Genomic DNA, 20,995 nt, shown 5'->3' on the forward strand with positions numbered 1-20,995 from the left:
ACTCGTCTGGTAACGAAGGACACGTGTTGTTAAAAAACGTAAACAACCGGAAATGTTAAACCCAACAAAAAAGTATCGCCTGCATTCGAGGATCAGCTCATTTAAAAAATACTTCATTTTGAAATTTACAGCGATAGAAAGTTGAATAGTTTTTTGATATGTAGTACTAATTTTTATGGCAAAAAATAACAAATAACTTGTGCTGTTTTTGTGTCAAAAAATGTCAATATTAGCATTATTTTCACTGGAACGTGCTTTACGAAATGTGATTTGTTGTAATAGCCACCAGCACAGCCGAAAGGCTAGACATAGTGGCAACGAAAGCCCTGTCCCTGGAATAAAAAGAAGACCTACTAATACACAGTCCCAATCAGGGCTAACCATTATCAAAACACTCCCATCTCGGCGAGATTGGTGACATGATTTTAACGCTAGTGCGCAGGCGCGGGCTGATCGAGAGGGGCTCTCGATGACTTCGCGGTTCGGTGAACAAACACAAAAGCGACGTGCTATAGAATCTTGACTGGGGCAGAGTTGCCAATCCCCTCTATAAACTGTCCCTGAGTGTAGTTAGCTTATCTTAAAACTACATGTATATGTCCATATAACATTCATAATTCAAAACCTTTAGCATTGCTCCTGTGGTGAGTTTTTTTCATAATATAGATATTGTGAGGTTGCATTAAGTAATGGGGGCTCTTTCATGAGAGAGGAGGATGTGTTGTTTGTGTGTGGAGATTTATGGATTTTGTGGTTTTCAACACCTTGCCATTGTAATTGAATATATACACCATAACACTGTCATCGACTCATCAGACTCGCATCTGTCACACGGCCTCTATTGTATGCTTTGTATTTTCCCATTCTATCATCATGTCTGAAAACCTGTTTGAGGCACATGAAATCATATTTTCATAGTATGGTTGGCAATGGATCTGTAAGAATATTGGTTATATCCGAAACTGGTATATATATCATACTCACTTGGATGCATACAAAGAAGTCCTCCCTTTCGGTGTAAAACCAATATTTGAGACTCGTTTGCTTTGGGATCGTGTTGACTGTGGCGTAGGGGTGAAGGGCGATGCCCTAGACCGTGTTGTTGCTCCCCGTGGGGTGAACATGTTGTTTTTTTGGTTTTGCCGGCAATTTTTCCAATTTCCGGTTTATGAACAATAAATCGAAAACCGAAAACGGATAACTTGGAATCCGGCATTTGCGCATATGATTAATACTTACCTAACTTTCAAACGGAAAACATTCCAACTCTTTATGATTAAGGTTACATAAAATACCAGTTATTCAACTGCAGTTTTATTTGAGTATTTGTTACTGTAGGAAACGGTAATTTTCCAAATATTATTTCCGGATAATTGACGGTGTTATTGGTTTTATTACTGAAAATCCATCTACATCTCGATTATGTTTGATGCTGTTGGTTCTGTGCATGGTAAAAACAAAGTTGTAAAGAAGTCAGATTACGAATCCAAAGCGCGAAATGAAAACAAATGGCGTCAACAGCGAAATTGAACAAAAACATTTGTGCAAAACTGCATTTGAGAGAGGTAAAATTGCATACACATCTTCAGTTTTCAAACAGATGTTATTTATCGGGCTTTGTTTTTCAGCAAGTTGTTCTATTTAGCATCAAAATCTGCCCGAGTCATTCAATTTGACCAAGCCAGGCAAAAGTGCATATGTACTTTACGTGTCTGTTGTTGAAAATTGTTATTTATTGTTTATTTACAGGGTCGAGTGCTGTTTCTTTGTTTTCAAATTGACGAAATTTTGTATTGGTTGAAATTGGCTTCTTAACAATAATCAGTAATCAATGACCTGACTGTTTTGCAAAAAAAAACCCAACTATTTGGCAAATATTTCAAAGTATTTCTTGACCAAATTATGTCTGGGGTACCAGAACGCACTATCAAGTGTGCGAGCATAATAAAAATGATAAGAATACAAAAATAAGCTTCGATAGAGACTAACAATATTAGTCCTTGTTTTTGGTGTTGACTTGTTAGCTAAATAAGCATAATTATTGGGTTATACAGATAACTAAGCCTGTTCACACTCTTGCAATCATTTTATGGTGGTTCTGGTATGAATCAGGAATTTTCAGAGCTATTAATATGTGTTAATATTTTAACCATACTTTGAGTAACGGAATATAGTACAAAAATTGTGCAGTCTGGCACTGAATAAACAATAATAATAATAATTGGAGGTTCCTATATACCGCTTTATCACAACCTAGTTTGTAGGTCATCTCAAAGCGGTTCACAAATTATTATCCGTGGTTATAGGGCCGTATAAAGTACCTAACCGATCCGTATAAGGGGGTCAAGAAGCAGATATGCTTAATAAAGACTGACGACAGGTAAAACATTAAGTATTACAATGTATATGCTGACTAGTTCCTACCAGAGAGATTTTCAGGGCGCATGATACTGGAATAGAGCCTTGGTTCCATATATATATATGTCTCTTTGTACAAAACAAAATGAATCTTTGTTGAGATTAAAATAAAAGGAGGCTTGCTGCTATTTTACACTTCTGAAATGTTTTAACAGATTGAGCAAACTGTGAAGTATTACTACAGCTGTATTACTGATTCGTAAATATTTATCATAAAATTGGTACCCAGCACAGGGTTAGTACTACATATAAATGAGGTAGTTGTAAAAAACAGACAGCAAAAAATTTAGCCTTGAGGGGCAATTTTTCAGCAACACAGCAATATACAATGCATTCCGCATCATCATATACCCAGTTTCTTACTTATAACAGTAGGTTTATGGTGATGGACGTATGGATGTTTCAATGACTTATAAATGTGTAAATTTATCTCTGAGATATGCATATTTTTCTTCGCTTTTCAGACATTTGGCGCTTTTCAAAGACATCGAAGATCATTCCATCAACGAATATTTTCTCGAATACCAGCAAGACTTTGTTACCGTTTGAAATCGCTTGTTTCACAAGACATCTTAGAGGAAGGGTAAGCATATATATATGAGTAATGGTAATGAATCTCTGGCTGTGAATTTGAAACTTCAAAATTAACTGAAATAATGACTAGCCAAAGTAGCCATATTCAGTAAATTCATCTGTTAGTTGATTTATGCTTAACATTGACTAGTAATTTGATTGCTTTCAGTAGAAGTTTATAAGCTCAGTAGTCAGTACTATTTCTACAAAGTATAACATGTACATTACTTCATGAGCCACATGTTTCAGCAGCTTGTTTGTGGTACATGTATTTTTAGGTCACCTGAGCTTTGCTCAAGTGACCTATTCTGATCGCTTTCCGTACGTCGTGCATAAACTTTTTACATTTTCGACTTCTTCTCAAGACCCAGTGGATGGAATTTTTTCAAACTTAGTCAGAATCATCCTTGGTAGATGAGGCTACAACATTGTAAAATTGGGATTCCCACCCCAACCCTAGGGGCCAGGGTAGGGCCCCAAAGGGAAAATTAACCAATATTTCAAAAATCTTCTTCTTCAGACTCAGAGCTACTACAGTCAATTTCTGTGCATGTTTGACCGATGTCGGTCTGGGGAATTAGTACTCAAGTCCGTTTCCAGTTTATTTCTTTATTGTTTCCAACTTCCAGTTCCTACTTCTGCATACCATTGCTAGCCCCTTCTATCTTAGCTCACTTTCAATCCTGATCTAATCTGGCTCTCTTTCCATATCCCAACTCTGACTCTGTTCTGCCTCTCTGTACCTCAGTCTGCCTTCTCCGTACCTCAGTCTGCCTTCTCCGTACCTCAGTCTGCCTTCTCCATACCTCAGTCTGCCTTCTCCCCCACTATCTTTCTGTGTCTCTCACTTATACTAACCACTAAGAAGTGTCTAATATGCAAATTAGGTAACTAACATTTCTATTGGTCAACTGTAGATGGACAGCCATCAGGTGGTCAATAGAGGTTCCCAGGGCTCCAGCCTGTACCTTCAATTATCACTAATTGACCAGATCTCCATTCCTCTTTAGATGACCGACCAGTTAGCTTCCTGTCCTTTCATCAACCACACCACCATTCATATTTTGTTTCACAATAACTCCTTGTTCTCAACACTCTGTCTTCAGTTCTTTCACTTTCATCTGACATCTATTTAATTCTGTTCTCACGATTACCATTTCTAATTACATAACACACTGTCCTCAAATCTTCCTATTTCACACTGTCATATNTATATTTTGTCAATTTTCAACAGGAAATTATTCAAACTTGGTAAGAATGATTATGATGCCAGATAGCAATTAGATGGTATGAGAAAATAAGATCATGCCCCATCCCCAGGGGCTGGAGGGGAGGGTTGGGGCCCAAATGGGGATTATGATTAACAGTTAAAAAAATCTTCTTCATCAGATTCAAATGTTTTACTGTTCATGGATAGAAAGGTCCTTACCTAAATTACCATTACCTAAATTATAAATTCCATTATCCCCCAGGTCATCTGCTATCCCTTAGTGAGAGGGTATAATTCTCAATAGCAAAATCATTTATTTGAATAGTTTTTAAAGTTCTTATCCTTTGGTGACATTACATGTAGTTTTCCACATTTTGTAACATCTTAAAAACTGAAATTGAGCTACTAGTACCTATAATATAACTCAGGTGACCTCTAAGGCCCTTGGGCCTTTTGTTGGATTGTTAATGGGGTGCTGCATTCATCCAAATTAGGAAGTTTACCCATTTTGAAGAAATAAATGGGTCCTTTTTTTTCGTATCAAAATTTTGATTTGAAAATTTCCAAAATAAATTGGGGAAAACATGGGTAATGCATGCACTTACACTTCTGCTATATATAGCTTGACATCCTGAGGTAGAAGATAAGATATTGTCACGGCTAATAAAGATATTCAATTATTGCTATGAAAGTTTATGTTAACCCTTTCAATGCTATGCAACTTTAATAGACTCTACCATGCATTGATCTGGATAAGATCATTATGGTCTACAGTGGTGAAAGGGTTAAGCCAGTAGGATTTTTCAAAATCTGCCTACATGCATTCAAAATATGAAATTGTGTATCCAATGGGAATCAATATTAGGCCTCAAAAATACTGTATGGTTGATTTCCTCCTAGCCATGTGTTCCTGGGGTTCACCAAGTGTGGACGGTTTGTGGTATCCTATTCCTGTCAGATGATGTCAGATGAACACCTCGGCTTTCCGTCCTACAACTATGCATTGCAATGGTGGAAGTTCATCCCTAACTCTCCACTATTGAAGGTTGGTGACTATTATGAAAACAGCAACGCTCCTTCCTATGTCATGTCTTCATAAACTCTATCAGCTAATTTGTTTTTGTTAACCTTAAAAAAATTGAATGAATAAAATCTTTTCATTCTTGTGTAAATGACAATAGGGAAACTTGGAAAACCACCCAAAGGAATTTGAGTAAAATAAATTTTGCTCTGATTTGTGAATATAAATTACCAGTGGACTGAGTTATTCTCCATGCATGAAATAATGTATTTCTTCCATACTTGACTTGAAAGGATGTTAAAAGTCAAAAGAAGATGCTGGGTAATTATTAAAAAGTATATACTTAACATTCAGTGTTTATTTTGTGTTGATTTTTGATCCAAACCATATGTTTCAGGTTAGTGAAGTGAAATTATTTGGTGAAGAAGATGTGACTCAGGATCTGTTTATATCGTTCTGTGAATGGCCTCAGGATCACTCCAAGGTTCTAGTCTTTGGTCACAGGTAAGGATTGCAATATATGCATAAAAATATCAAATGCTCTATTGCTAAACACATATTAAAAATTATCATTGTTTACTTGGATGCAAATTTTCTTTATTTGTTTTAAGTTATAATATGATCATCTAATGATCTTTGAAAAACGTTTGCTTTATCAGTTTTATTTTTAAAAATTGAAATGTTAATTTCTATTGTGATATCAGATTTAATATAATGATGAGAGTCATCCTTGATACTCCAGTGGTTATGATCACTTATGTTGTGTGCACCCCTGGAATATGTCAGCAAGGTCGGAGGCTCAGTGTGCGCCACCTTTTGGATGATACAAGGAGACAAGTTTGATCCTTTGATGTACATAAAAAGAAATTTGCGGTAGCGTTACGATAAAATTGACTGGTTTTGAAATTGCTGCTCTGTGATCTCCAAAGGACAGGTATTAATCTAGCTATTGGTCAGGTTTTTATTTATCTGAGACCAAATAAAATAGCTAGCTGCATGCCTTCAATTTTGCTATGACATATTCCAACGGTGCAGAGAGCGAAAGTGAGCGTAACCCTTGGAGTATCAAGGATGGCTGAGAGTATGGTATGTTGTGCGCACTCGTGAAAATTATCAAAATATTAGCCACACTCGTGAAATATATTTGTTATTTCTTAAGACACCATTACATTTTCTATTTATTACATTTTTTAAGCATTAAACATGAAATGCATTAAAAAAGGATTGGAATCAGAAGCGTAATAATTAGCGTCATATCATAATGACGTCACGCTTGACAACAAGGCTGCGCGTCATTTTGAACGTGATTCTCAAGGCAATTCCGACGTTTTCTGCTATTATCTGGTATGATAGCTTATAAAATGTTATTAATTGTATATTTATGTAAATACTTGATTGTGTGTACCAAACATATTTACCATAACAACCACTTATTCTACCGTCAATTCATTTGAATCTTGACAAAAAATCGTTGCCTTTGAATGCAGCGAATAGAAGATACCATTATGATTGGTCAATACCAAAAAGTGATATTCTCACACTGTGAAAATATCACTTTCGATATTTGTCACAGTGTGAAAGATATCAGTTTTATCAAGTTGATAGATAGAGAATAATACATGCCTTTTTCCATATCACCCCCAGTATCAACCCGAGACTGCAATATCAGCCCAAGGGCCGAAGGCCCGAGGGCTGATATAGGTCGAGGGTTGATACTGGGTGTGATATGGAAAAAGACGTGTTTTATTCTGTTTATTACATACATACTAATAAAAACTACTATCTTATGATTTATTTTTATTTTTGAAATATTGAAAAACGTTTTTTTTCCAAAAGGGGTGTGATATGGGTTTTGCGTGCTGATACGGGTTTTGGGGTGTGATACGGTGGGGGCTGATACGGGTTTTGGGGTGTGATACGGTGAGGGCTGATATGGGTTAGAGCAATTGTGTCGTATCGCATATACAAAAAACCCGTATTTATTAGTAAGTATGTAATAAAATCCGATATTTCACTGGCAAAAATATAATAAATAATCTATTGATAATGTAACAGTTCTAGTGCTCTGGGATAATTTTATGTCGGTCAGTTTGTGGGTGATGTTTGAACCCCAGTGTGCTGATAGCCGCAGGTTTGATTCTCTGCATCAGAGACAACTGTCAGATCTGTAAACAGGTATTGAAATGACTGAATAGATAATGGTGATTCTTGGACAGAAAATAATTCACTGTTTGCATCAAACTTGGTGTTACATGTTTAAATGTGAAATAAAGCATACTGATGGGCAGTTGGGGAAATACCTGTGGGAAGTCCCCACCGTTCTTTGGGGGGAAAAAAGAATGTAATCGGTGTGTGTTTAAGTGATTATTCTACATGTTTGTTTGGTTGATGGGTGTACAGTTTGCCTGGCCAGGACCCAGACAGTTGTTGTCAGTGCTACTTCACTATCACAGCCTTCCCTGCCACGGCCGCCAGCTGTCTGGTCTGCCAACAACTCCAAGCAGGGGGTTAGTGATTCTATAGAATTTTGTTATATAGATTAGTATTGAATAAAGAAAAAGCATCATCAGCTCATTCTCACAGCTAAGCACTTGTAGTCTTTGGGTTTCCTGTGAAATAAGAAACCTTTTTTATCCTATGTATGACCTTTAATTAAATTAAAGTTAATTATTTATCAAATGGGATATACATATAAATGTAAAATGTTTTACAATCTAGAAAAATGATGAAAATAATACATGAAAAATTGCTATAGAAAATACCATTCCAATCTGATTATATTCTATGTTGCTATAAATGATAAGATACCTGGTTCATCTTTTTTACTTATGTTCCAGAGAAGAAAGAAGCATCCTCTCCCAAAAGGTGTCTCCAACATGGATTTTCAGTCCATACTAAGTTTGAACTTACACCTCCCTTTCCACCTTTTGCACCAAGAACTCAACTTAAAATTAATGGTGTAGCTGTAGTCAATACAGGCGACTCAATCATTGCACTACATGTGGCTATAGGTAACAGCACTGACCTAGCAGCAAACGAAGTTCTGTGTCTGAAGGAAACTACAGAGGGAGAGTCAAAGGGAGGTAACTCAGGAACAGAACGCCCTTTGTTGCTGAGGTCAGAGAGTACAGTGTCCGAAGTGTGTTGTGAATGTGGGTGTAAAATTCAAGATTCTGAAAACTGGGAGCAGAATGATGATAGTCAAAAAGAAAATGTCAAAAAACATGCTTTAAAGGAGTATTTTAAACAAAGATCTCCAAAGCCTAGTCCAGGTCATTCAGATTTCCAGGGACGTTCTCCAAAGCCAAGCTCTGCGTCTGACTGGTACAGTGAACATCAGGGGAAATCTCCAAGGTCGAGTTGTGGTGATTGGAATAGTGAGTTCCATGGATGGTCACCAAAGGCCAGTGCTGTAGACAAGCATGTTGACTGCCATGAGCTGGAACGGAAGAATGGAGGCATTTGTGATGCCAACTCGCCTGACTGTTTTGACTTCTCGTGTGAGTCACCATCCATAGGACCAAGTCGACGGGACCGCAGCATCAGTAAAAACACTCATCAGCAACAACAAAGTGTTGATTACAAGAATGTGATGTCACCTAAAATGGACAATGCAGTGAACAATACGTCAGATATTAAGAATGTGATGTCCCCAAAGTCCGACAATTCCAGCATTAGTAACTGTACTCCCCGCACCAGTCCTCGTGCCAATGTAGGGGAGGGCAGGGGTATGTCTGTGCTGACTGATGGGTGTTGCCCTGCCTGTGGGGCCCCTATAGTCCTTGGGGTCACACATGGGGGTCGAACAGGGGGACCTGGAAACACAACACCCTCTACTGGAAACCGTGTAGGATTAAGTAGCAGTAACTCTAATGTAACAGGAACCCCTCAGAATAACAAAATAATACTCTCCGGGACATGTAACCCTGGTGGAACCCCCTTGGTGGGATCACAAAGGTCTTTCTGGTCACCTTCCATAAGCAGTGGTACCTCGCGCAGCACAGATAGTATCTACCTTCAGACCAATGAATCAAAAACTGTGTCCTACATGGTACGAACATTTACACAGATAGATATACCTGGGGACCAAGACAGGGCTGTTCCTACAGATGGTAGGTACTAGGATAGTCTTTGAATACTCTTGTGTTCCTATAGATGGTGGGTACTTGGTTAGATAGACTGTGAATATTCTGTGATTGCAACTGTTCCTACAGACAGTGGGTACTTGGTTAGATAGACTGAATAATCTGTGTTTTTCAACTGTTCCTACAGACAGTGGGTACTTGGTTAGATAGACTGAGAATGCTCTGTGTTTTCAACTGTTTTTATAGATGGTTGGTTCTTGGTATTAAAGATAGATTGTGATCAACTGTTCCTTTAGATGGTGGGTACTTGGTATTAAAGATAGACTGTGATCAACTGTTCCTACAGATGGTGGGTTGTGAATATTCTGTGGGTCCTATGTGAAAACTGTAATAGACATTAGGTTATTAGAAAATACTACATAGATGTGTTGTTTTATAAGATAAAGTTATGTGTAGTAATTATTAAGCTGTTCTCTTTGTGCAAAGTGCAAAAGGATATCTAGAATTATAATTATCTAGTCATAAAGAACATGACAGTTATTTGTAAGATTGCATGGAGGACTCAATGAAAAACTCATACGTAAGTTGAACTTGTTATATCACATCAAAAGTGACATTTATTACACTGTGTGAAAGCCACTGATATCACACATGAAACAGTTGAATATCTTCCACCAGCTGTAAGATATATGACATATCTATTAATAACTTTCATGTGTATAGACAGTATATTGAGAACTAGCCCCCTTGATCATTTACAGGTTATTTATCAAGGTCAAAGTTCAAATTTTCACCAGATAATAATAATGATAATAATTTGAGGTTCTTATATACTGCTTTATCACAACCTAGTTTGTAGGTCATCTCAAAGCGGTTCACAAATTATTATCCGTGGTTATAGGGCCTTTGCAACCAGCCAATACCTTTCTCAACTCCATGGGGCGCATACAGCCGCAGCTACCATTTCGGCGCTTACAGCTAGCATTCAACAATTCTAGCACTGCCCAACCACGTACTCATTTACAGCTGAGTAGACTGGAACAAGCGCAGTAAAGTATCTTGCTCAAAGATACAACACATTGCCGTGCCGTGGCGTGAACCCGCAACCCTTCGGTCACGAGCCCGGCGTCCTACCACTGGACTACCGTGCCTCCCAAGTTATATATGTATATTGTTAAAGATTATTCACAATATTTCATTAATTCAATTCTCTGGCCAAAGCATGCAGGTAATATTACTCTGGGGATGAATTTTGATTTAAGATATTCTCACCAAAGAAAGTTGGTATAACATTGAGATCTGGATGTTGAATAGCTGATCATTTGGATGATGAGTTAATATGTAATTCTCCATGCTCAGTTGTGTGATCTTAGAACATGGAAATATAGACTGTATGCTGATACTATTTGTTTATGCCATATCATTCTATGATATAAGTCTATCTTGTTTCAGATGACCTTGACCTTGCTTACCGCCGTGTCTTGCCCATTGAGGTGGTGGCTGGAGATAACCGCCCAGTGTGTCCAGCCCTTCCACTAGACCATTGTCAGGTAAGTGTAAAGGTGACAGGTTATTAGAAATAAACAAGCTGGGATGAAGGGCTACAACCTTTCTCAAAGTATGACTTTGACTCACTTTCAAGGTCACAGGGGTCTAATGTTTAAAAAAATCTGAATAACCAAAAGTCACAAGGTGATGATATTTGGCCAGTAGCAGGCTACAAAACTTGTTCAAATGAATGACCTTGGCCTACTTTCAGTGAGTTTCTTGAAACAACTTCTAAAAATCCAAAAGACCTGGGGTGTTGATATTTGGCCTGCAGCTTAATCCAGCCAATTTATATATATATATATATACGACCTTTGTCACCTTAATGTTAATGGTGTGGAATAAGTACCAGGTGAGCAATACAGGCCCATTTGTCCTTTTGCTGCTGTACACTGCTGAAGGAGGGCCTGCGTTTAATTATTGTTAGTCCCCCACCAGTTCACGGAGGGGGGTGAGGACTATAGGTTTGCACTCCGTCCATCCTTCTGTCCAGCTTCTGTCTGATAAGTTGGTCTGGGACATATCTTCTGTACTATTTCACCTGGAGTAACAAGATTTGGTGTACAAAGACATCTTGGGATGACAGAGTGCAAGAATTAGGTCACTATGACCCCACTGTGACCTATTCTCTGACCTTTGACCTTAACTTTTGAAAAAGTTTGTCTGGGGCATATCTTCTATACTATTTCACCTGGAGGAACCAGCTTTTGTGTTCAAGGATGACAGAGTGCAAGAATGAGGTCACTATGACCTATGACTTGACCATTGATCTTCACTTGTGAAAATGTTTTTACGGGGCATATCTTCTATTCTATTTCACAAATAGGAACTAGATTTGGTGTACAAGGACATCTTGGGATGACGGAGTGCAGAGTGCAAGAATTAAGTCACCGTGACCTATGACTTGACCTTCACTTTTGTAAAATGTTTTTTACGGGGCATATCTTCTATTCTATTTCACCTTGAGTAATTATAACCAGATTTGGTGCACAAGGACATCTTGTGTTGACGGAGTAAACTTCTTCCTCTGACAACAAAACAACTTTACCATTACAAAGATGCCTTCAATGTTGTATTATGTATCAGGATACTTTCCTAACAGTAGGTACATCCTGACATAAGTTTACTGTTTGTTGAATATAGAAATCATTAGTGGGGGGGGGGGGCTATGGATTGCCTTGCAACATTTTACCTTGTTTATACTTACTCACTCTTGCCGCTGTACACTCCTGTAGGAGGGCCTGCAGATCAATGATTGTTTATATTTACTGACCCTTTTCACTGTACACTGTGCTGTAGGAGGGTCTGCGAATCACACAGATGACATTTGATGTAGAACACTACCTTGAAGAAATCATCGGTCACACTGCCAGCTGGGGACACCGATACGTGGCCTTCACCAACTACGACCTCCAAATACTCGATGTGAGACCATCTTATATCCCTCAACAATAATTTGAATTAAACAAATTTCTAAACATTGTTACCTTGTGTAACTGTTCTGTACAACGAAAATGATATATTTGCAAGGCTGTACGGAATAGAGGTTACTCAGTCTAGCTAATAAAATATTAAGGGTAATTTTACTCTGTGAAAGTTCTTCATTATGTAGTGCATTAAAGCTGTCCACCTATCTTTGAAATTTCATTACAATTTCAATAAAAACACATTTTATTACCTGTTAAATGATGATGTCCTGAGCCATCATCCATAAGGTCAATAACAGTTTGCTTGATATTGACATGACAATCTTATTGTTTTGCTTTTACTACAATGAACTCATGTCATATGTATCTCACAAAAATATTCTTGTATATTCTTACATTGGCAGTTCACAAATTTCATATTGAGAATTCAAATAACAACACAAAGTTTCTTAACAGGTATATACAGTACCTGGTTTTAGGTGTACATGTGACTTTTGTATTTTTTTACATTCAACCAGTGTAAAGATGATGTTTGCCAGTACCTTTAATATGTGTGGATTGATGTTTGTTAACAACTTCAATCTGTGTGGGGTTGATGTTTGTTCACAGCATCAATCTGTGTGGGGATGATGTTTGTAAATACACTAATCTGTGTGATGTTGATGTTTGTCCAGGTTTGTCCGGACACTAATGCTGTCATTGGCAAAGTGTTTGTCCTCATTCATGCCAGAGAGGAAACAGACAACCCAAAAAAGAAAAGGAGGCAAGTCCAGTTTCATGTTTATTCAATAGAAGTTACCAAATTTTACTTTCTGTAGCCAAACTGATCTTTCATATAAAAAAAATCCTGAAATTAGTCTCTTTTTACTGGTGATGACCGTAACTTATGGATCCTATCTGTACAAGAACAATAAGAAAATGATGATGATAATAGCACTACTTGGCGTCTTCCACTTTCTTTTGGATTAAAAGAACTGTAGCACTATTGTTAATTGAACATTCAGTATTATTTCACTATTAATACCTCATTTTGTAATCTTTTCAGTACCACATCCCACCATTATCAGATAGTGAGCTTTTCAAATCATTTTTTGTCTGTGGTCGTCCATCATTCCGTCAGTCCATCCACCCCTAAACAAATCATTATTATCAAGAACTTCTAGGGATCTTCAAGAATTAAGTATTGTCGTAGTTGTGCATGCTACATTTTGAGTTTGATTAAATATTCAAGACGGCCATCATCGACCATTTTGTATTTTGATTATAGAACTTAAAAACTAGTACAAGAATTACAATAAAGGGTATTCAGGAAATTTTGGGGACATGTTCAGTATTAGGCCTAGATGTGCATGCTGCATTTTAATCTTGTTCAGATATTGAAGTTTGAAAATGAAAGTTTTGTTTTCGCTATTTCAAAATTACCATAGAAGGGATCTTCATGAAATTTCATAAGATCAGTTCAGTAAAAGGTCTTACTTGTTCATGACACATTTTGAGCTTGAACAGGTATTCAAGACAGTTGCCAGTGGCCATTTTAGAATTTTGACAATTGAAGTTTGTTGCAACTATTTCTCAAGCACTAGTAAGGGGATCTTCAATGATTTTAATGGATATGTTCAGTATTGGTCCTAGTTATGGATGCCACATTTTGAGCTTGATATGATATCAAGTTTGCCACCAAAGCCAAGTAAACGACTTAATATTTTTGCAGAGTTTAACATTTATCATTATTCATACTCAAATGCTGTCTTTGTACAAAACATATGCTTCTATGACACTGTTTTACAGTCAAATATGAAGACAACTGACTGAAAACTAAGAAAAATTTATGTAAAGAAGAATTGATCGAATGCATATGAACTAAGGTGGGTTTTTTATGGGTAAGTAAATAGAACACTCATGGAACTAATGGAGATCTAAAGATGGTCTGCGCCAAGATCCCCTTGGGATTTCTTGTTAATTATAAAGTTTTGTCAGAGTCCGGGCAGTTTTGTCATATATTAACAAACTTCATTTTTAATTGGAAGCATTTAAATGAATGTAGTTATCATGTTCAGTCTTTCTTTTGTTTTTTCCAGACAAGCTGTCAAGCTATACCAGACAAGCTTCTGCTTCAGCTGGAGTTTAATCACAGGTAAGCATCGTTCCCATGGATACATAAGGGGGAACGGTTAAAGGGGAGTGGTGGCAAGATTTATTTTTATGCAAGTTAGATGTTAAAACTTCAAGATTTCACAGGCCAAGGACAATTTACAAAAACAAATATCTATCAATATGTGTATTCATATGCACTGCTGTATAATAAAACCAGCCTAAACCTGTAATCAAAACTGAAGTTGGGAATTGACAGGTATTTCTTTTACGCCGGTGAAATATACATAGAAGGGCTGATAGTTAAAAGTTCGGTAGATACCCACTATCTGGAAAGTTCTAGATTATTGTTACTTATTTGAAAACTTTACATTTCAAGTATGGTTTATTGATGCAGGTTCTGTATATCTGTCGTTTTCATGATAGTGCTTGAATTGGTAGTATTACATCTACTATTATAAGGTTCTGTATTGTTAGAAAATGGTATGTCTTTATCGTTACTAGAAAGCTGGATGTCTTTTGTATTTCATTCTGATGATAATGCTGGGCTGTATATTACTAGAAAGCTGGATGTCTTTTGTATTTCATTCTCATGATAATGCTGGGCATATATTACTAGAAAGCTTGATGTCTTTTGTATTTCATTCTCATGATAATGCTGGGCATATATTTCTAGAAAGCTTGATGTCTTTTGTATTTCATTCTCATGATAATGCTGGTCTATATATTACTAGAAAGCTGGATGTCTTTTGTATTTCATTCTGATGATAATGCTGGGCTGTATATTACTAGAAAGCGGAATGTCTTTTGTATTTCATTCTCATGATAATGCTGGTCTATATATTACTAGAAAGCTGGATGTCTTTTGTATTTCATTCTGATGATAATGCTGGGCTGTATATTACTAGAAAGCTGGATGTCTATTGTATTTCATTCTCATGATAATGCTGGGCTGTATATTACTAGAAAGCGGAATGTCTTTTGTATTTCATTCTCATGATAATGCTGGGCTGTATATTACTAGAAAGCTGGATGTCTTTTGTATATTTCATTCTCATAATAATAATACAATATATTACTAAGAAGCTGGGCTGTGTATTGTATATCATTTATAACAATGCTGGGCTGTGTATTGTATATCATTTATAACAATGCTGGGCTGTGTATTGTTTATCATTTATGACAATGCTGGGCTGTGTATTGTATATCATTTATGACAATGCTGGGCTGTGTATAGTATATCATTTATGACAATGTTGGGCTGTGTATTGCTAGATTGTGTTCCTAAGAACCCACATGGATAACAATATTAAATGTCAACCTTACCCATGAGGGTGCTAGGCTGTATAACTGAACAAATTATTTTTCCATTTTCAGGAGGATTTGACACACTAAGTGTGGATGGTCTGACAGAAGTTGATGAAATGCATATCAGAAGGTAACTCTATCGTCTTGTGGGAACTGTTTCCCATTGGACTGAATATATTGAAACTTTGTAGCTCCTTACCTCTTGTTTAAACCTACAATTTAACATTCATCACCAGTCATAACTATATTCTTCCATATCAAATTTAAAATTATGTTTGATTAATATTCATGTGACCTTCACCTCCAGGTCAAAGGTCAAATTAACAGCAAACTTTTGTCTTCAGAAATAGTCCAGCTGGCATGGATATATTGTGATATTAACAAACTCTTGATGAGAAATGGGTCAACCTAGTAGACAGGCCTCAAAATGCCTCTCTCTTGTGTAGTACACTTTTATTACATTGTCATATATATGTGCATTAATGTTTTGATGAAGATATACTGCCAACTGGCTATAGTCAGTGTTTTAAATTTGTCCAGACATGACCAATTTTCCCAGGTCAATCTCCATCCAGATCTTTTTGGTGATACCGGTATATGCACATGCTTTCTTTATACAATTTTGAATCTATATGGCCCAGGGATACAACTGTATCCGTGGACTGGTTCTGCGGTGTTAATGCAAATGAGTATGGTGCAAGTTATTTCTCATTTACTTTTTCAGACAAGAATGGAAGCCTGGTCATAAAGAATGCTCTTCACTTCGACGCCAGCTGTTCATTCCACAGTCCTCTCAAAGACATGTTAATGTATTGTCCAACGAATCTGTATTCAAAGGTTAATATTTCTAATACAACTATATTTCATAACATTAGAAGTTAGCAACCTATGAGCAGCTGATGGAAATGTTGAATGTCAAATAAATGCTGATTAAAACAAAATATATAAACATGTATTAATGAATAAGAGAAGAGATGGATGTTTGTGAATTAACCTACCTGATTATTATTTTTTCAGGTAAATCCCTGTCAATGATCATCTCGCCCCACCTCCATGTCGCCATAGTGATGTAAATTAGGGAGGACCAACATGACACCTTCAATGTTTGTGAAGATGTAGTTATGATATCTACCAAGGGATAATAGTTATAATTAAATGTTATCATTCATGTGTTTTAAATGTAATTGTGGTGTAAATGTGACATTCTTTAAGCAATTATTCATCTGCCAGGATCTATGAGGTATACACACAGCGTCTAAGGAGTACAGATCTGTGTTATCAAAGGTACATCTTCCAACTCAGCAGTCATTGGGATATGTATGAAGTATGCAAGCTAGGGTTAAGGAGTACACATCAGTGTGACCAATGTCACATATTGTATCAGTATGTATGAAGTTTGAGTACACATTAGAGTGACCAAAGTTACCTCTGTCAGCATATATAAAGTGGACATGTCAAACGGTTTAGGAGCACACATCATTGGACCAAAACTTACCTCTGTCAGTATGTATGAAGTGTATATGTCAGCAGATGAGGAATACATGTCAGTATGTGACCCAAAGTTACCTCTGTCAGTATGTATGGAGTAAACATGTCAGCAGTTTAGGGGTACACATCAGTGTGTGACCAAAGATACATGTCAGTATATATTAAGTATAAATTCAGTGGTTAAGGAGAACACATCTCTACGACCAAAGTTACCTCTGTCAGCATGTTTAAAGTATACATGTCAACAGTTAAGGAGCATACATCAGTGTGACTAGTTATGTCATGTATGAAGTGTATATGCAGTATAACTTAAAAGTGAAGTATACTTGTCAGCTGTCATGGAGTACACATCAGTGTGACCAAAGTTAACTGTCTTTAAGTATAACTTAATAGTGAAGTATACTTGTCAGCAGTCATGGAGTACCAAAATTAATAACTTCATAGTGAAGTATACTTGTCAGCAGTCATGGAGTACACATCAGTGTGACCAAAGCTAACTGTCCTTACTAGTAAGTATAACTTAATAGTGAAGTATACTTGTCAGCAGTCATGGAGTACACATCAGTGTGACCAAAGTTAACTGTCTTAAAGTATAACTTAAAAGTGAAGTATACTTGTCAGCAGTCATGGAGTACACATCAGTGTGACCAAAGTTAACTGTCCTTACTAGTAAGTATAACTTAATAGTGAAGTATACTTGTCAGCAGGCATGGAGTACACATCAGTGTGACCAAAGTTAATAACTTAATAGTGAAGTATACTTGTCAGCAGTCATGGAGTACACATCAGTGTGACCAAGTTAAATGTCAGTATGCATGAAGTATAAATGTCGGTGGTCATGGAGACATCATTGTGACCCAAGTTACATCTGTTATGACGCATGCAGTGGTTGAAGAGATCTGTATGACCAAAGTTACATTTGTAACCATGTATGAAGTATGTATGTAGGAGGTAAAGAATTAATTCATGTCAAGAGAGATTGAAACATACTATATTCATGTTTTGAATGAGGACCAACATAGGGTTTGGATTAGATTTAGGAAAGCAGACAAGTTTCTTTACATTTTGTGGTATATTACCTAGAAAATACTGATCATAATATTTTACAATCTATATTTAATGATACAATGTTGTCTTTATGTTTCATGGGAATTTTTCGTTGATAAGACTGGTTTGTCTACTTTGCCTGGCAGACCTGTAGGTGTTAATCCACTAGGCCTGTCTTGAGTTGAGTGTTAATGTAGGCAATTACACATGTTCATAAACGAACAACACTGATCCAACCAGATGGAATGGTGCAGATACAGATTTCACTATTCAAAACAAATGTGAATTTATAGATGTGTTTTTAAATGAAAACAGTGTCTTTATGAGTTGTATATTTTGAGGAAATGTATCAACAAATCTGATCTGCTGGGTGGAGACATGTATTTGTATGGCACGAATCCTGGCCTTCCTCATCAACGGTGTGTAGCAGTATTTGCAAAAAACGAAGGGAACACACTAGATACATATTTGTGGATTTAATTTACAGATGATTAGTTGTGTACATGATTTTAAATTAAAATATACCAAAATATTTGCAAAGATAATCGGATATAATCTTTACAAAAATATTCAATTAAATGTTTTAAGCTTCATGCTTTTAATATTCAGCCATTTTACAGATAGGGAACATCTTTCTTTTGCAGCATTCAAATTCTTACGCTGTTATACATTGTTATTAAGTAGTTAAAAATCTGGAGTTCACAGACCCAGTTTCGAGTTATACTATAGAGGATCAAATGTATTAAATGTTTGTATACTGTATACAAGTGATTTCAATAGTAAATTTAAATTCGGCAAACAAACATGTTTTTTTTCCTTTCGATTTTCGAAGTACTGTATAATGTGAAACAACTGTTTAACACTTTCTTTTGTGGTTTTGAATATTAATATACCAACATATTGAATATATACATGTACACTGTAAATGTCTTCATTTTTGCTTGGATCACATTTTGTGATAATGACTTTTACAGGATACTTGTTTGATGACATGATTCATGAATACCAATACAACACAGGAGTTTCACATAGTACAGTATTAAGATTTTTATCACTTGATGGACTTTGAATAATGATTACCATCAGAGCTTTTTTGCCTGGACATTTAAGTGATTGTATCTGCATTTTGTTGATTTTAAAACTATGGTAAAAATTTGGAAGGATGAATTATATATTTGTATGGGGATTCTATAATGAGAATAAAATATACAAGAAAAGTTATGAAGACAATGAAAAAGTGCTGCCTGAAATTCAGTATCCACAAAAACAGATGACTGTATAGCTATTGACTGTCCAGTTTTGAACATCCTTCTAAGCACAGGTGACGATGTCCATGTGTCATGAACAGCGATCTAACTCTGGGATAACTGTCATGTCGTTAAGGTTAATGGCTTGACACAGCCTCTCGAAGTATCTAAATCCCACATCTGGAACGGCACTCAGCTGCTTCACCACATCTTCAGGTCTGTAAAGTAAGGGGTAGCAAACCATTATTAATGAACATTTTGTCCATACAAATTCTACTGCATTTTTTTTTGTAAATGCCCATGATGTCGTCTGATTAAGAAAGGCCCTTTTTCATAGCTACAGGAGATTTATTGGATGAAACAAGTTCTAAAAGATGAAACAAGTTGTAAAACCTGGGTTTAGCAGTGTTTGGAACCATAAATGATTTCTCAAACTCTGCTAGTTAGTTATGCAGTCTAAGACAATTTGTTACTATAATTAAACTGACTCCTCAGACCTACAGGATGGATCTACATACCTGAAATTGCCAATATCCACCCGTACAGATGGCACCACACTGTAGTCCCGGTACTTCAGCTTCAAATCAAAATCGATGTCAATTTTCCGGCTTGCTTCATCACACCAGAATTCCACAGACAGACTGTTGGAGCAACACGGAAAACATTAAGCATATGAGTATGCTGTATCTGATGCAAGATCACACAAGAATAGTTCATTGCAATGCTCTTTGTGATATATAGTTTTCAATATCAGCTAAGGAGAGAAAGCTATAGGAAACGCTTCATACACACAGATGTTATCAGAAAAGCCAATGTAGTTTCCCAAATGATTAGAGATGGTTTTCCATATGAAATGTTTAGAGATGGTTTTCCATATGAAAAGTTTAGAGATGGTTTTCCATATGAAATGTTTAGAGATGGTTTTCCATATGAAAAGTTTAGAGATGGTTTTCCATATGAAAAGTTTAAAGATGTTTTTTCCATATGAAAAGAAAGGCCCACTTTTTTCTCTCTCAAGATGTCGGCTCCTGAATCTCAATTTTGTACCTACTACACTGAAGAGCTTACCCCTGTTCCTGTATTGTCACCCAGTTGTTGAATTCTATTCTGGTGATCTCTTGTGCCAAACATCGACCTGTACACGCAATCATTGACACTGCCCTCAGGAACTGAAAATGTAATGTGTGCCAACATGTGACTATCCAAAGAACTACATATTTTCTTTATATCTTAATGAAATAAGGGACATGAAGTTGTTAAAAACAGTAAAGCTATTTAGACCTCTTTATCATGGGCAGAAATTTGACATCAAAATATTGCTAAATTGCTGTGATCACAGCAGGGTAATATTGCGATACATTTTTAGGTCACCTGAGGCAAAGTCTCAAGTGACCTATTGCGATCGCCTTTTGTCCGTCGTCGTCCGTCGTGCGTCCGTAAACAATTTACATTTTCGACTTCTTCTCCAAAACCCCTGAACCAATTTCAATGAAATTTTGCAGGGACCTTCCATGGACAAAGGTCAACAAAAA

At 36.6% G+C, this 20,995-nt stretch overlaps 3 protein-coding genes across 5 annotated transcripts in view; 1 reads left to right on the top strand and 2 right to left on the bottom strand.

The window, feature by feature from the left end:
- Positions 1 to 1,169, bottom strand: part of LOC110457777 (nuclear pore complex protein Nup133-like) — a 26,757-nt gene extending 25,588 nt beyond the window's left edge. The window contains exon 1 of the mRNA XM_021509175.1: positions 985 to 1,169. Within this exon, the coding sequence (XP_021364850.1) occupies positions 985 to 1,124 (140 nt within the window). The 5' untranslated portion in view covers positions 1,125 to 1,169. The remainder of the gene's footprint in view (positions 1 to 984) is intronic.
- Positions 1,170 to 1,470: 301 nt separating this feature from the next.
- Positions 1,471 to 19,015, top strand: LOC110457788. The gene is made up of 13 exons (XM_021509189.1): positions 1,471 to 1,565; positions 2,883 to 3,001; positions 5,102 to 5,246; positions 5,620 to 5,726; positions 7,623 to 7,729; positions 8,060 to 9,334; positions 10,760 to 10,857; positions 12,155 to 12,280; positions 12,957 to 13,045; positions 14,361 to 14,416; positions 15,751 to 15,811; positions 16,406 to 16,518; positions 16,699 to 19,015. Exons 1-13 carry the CDS (start codon positions 1,509 to 1,511, stop codon positions 16,752 to 16,754), a joined length of 2,409 nt encoding a protein of 802 aa, XP_021364864.1. The 5' UTR covers positions 1,471 to 1,508; the 3' UTR covers positions 16,755 to 19,015.
- Positions 18,678 to 20,995, bottom strand: part of LOC110457786 — a 24,021-nt gene continuing 21,703 nt past the window's right edge. For all 3 annotated transcript variants that reach the window (XM_021509187.1, XM_021509186.1, XM_021509185.1), the window contains 3 exons: positions 20,532 to 20,632; positions 19,982 to 20,104; positions 18,678 to 19,681 (listed from right to left, as the gene is read on the bottom strand). In XM_021509187.1, the coding sequence (XP_021364862.1) occupies positions 19,555 to 19,681; positions 19,982 to 20,104; positions 20,532 to 20,632 (351 nt within the window). In that variant the 3' untranslated portion in view covers positions 18,678 to 19,554. The remainder of the gene's footprint in view (positions 19,682 to 19,981; positions 20,105 to 20,531; positions 20,633 to 20,995) is intronic.

Source organism: Mizuhopecten yessoensis, unplaced genomic scaffold (genome assembly GCF_002113885.1).
Source record: "Mizuhopecten yessoensis strain PY_sf001 unplaced genomic scaffold, ASM211388v2 scaffold9309, whole genome shotgun sequence".
Lineage (NCBI taxonomy): Eukaryota > Metazoa > Mollusca > Bivalvia > Pectinida > Pectinidae > Mizuhopecten > Mizuhopecten yessoensis.

Excerpts from the sequence above, each read along its gene's own strand:
- LOC110457788 (XM_021509189.1), top strand. The coding sequence starts at position 1,509 with ATGGCGTCAACAGCGAAATTGAACAAAAACATTTGTGCAAAACTGCAT. Across the intron at positions 1,566-2,882 it reads CAAAACTGCATTTGAGAGAG|ACATTTGGCGCTTTTCAAAG; the intron begins GTAAAATTGCAT and ends TTCGCTTTTCAG. Across the intron at positions 13,046-14,360 it reads AACCCAAAAAAGAAAAGGAG|ACAAGCTGTCAAGCTATACC; the intron begins GCAAGTCCAGTT and ends TGTTTTTTCCAG.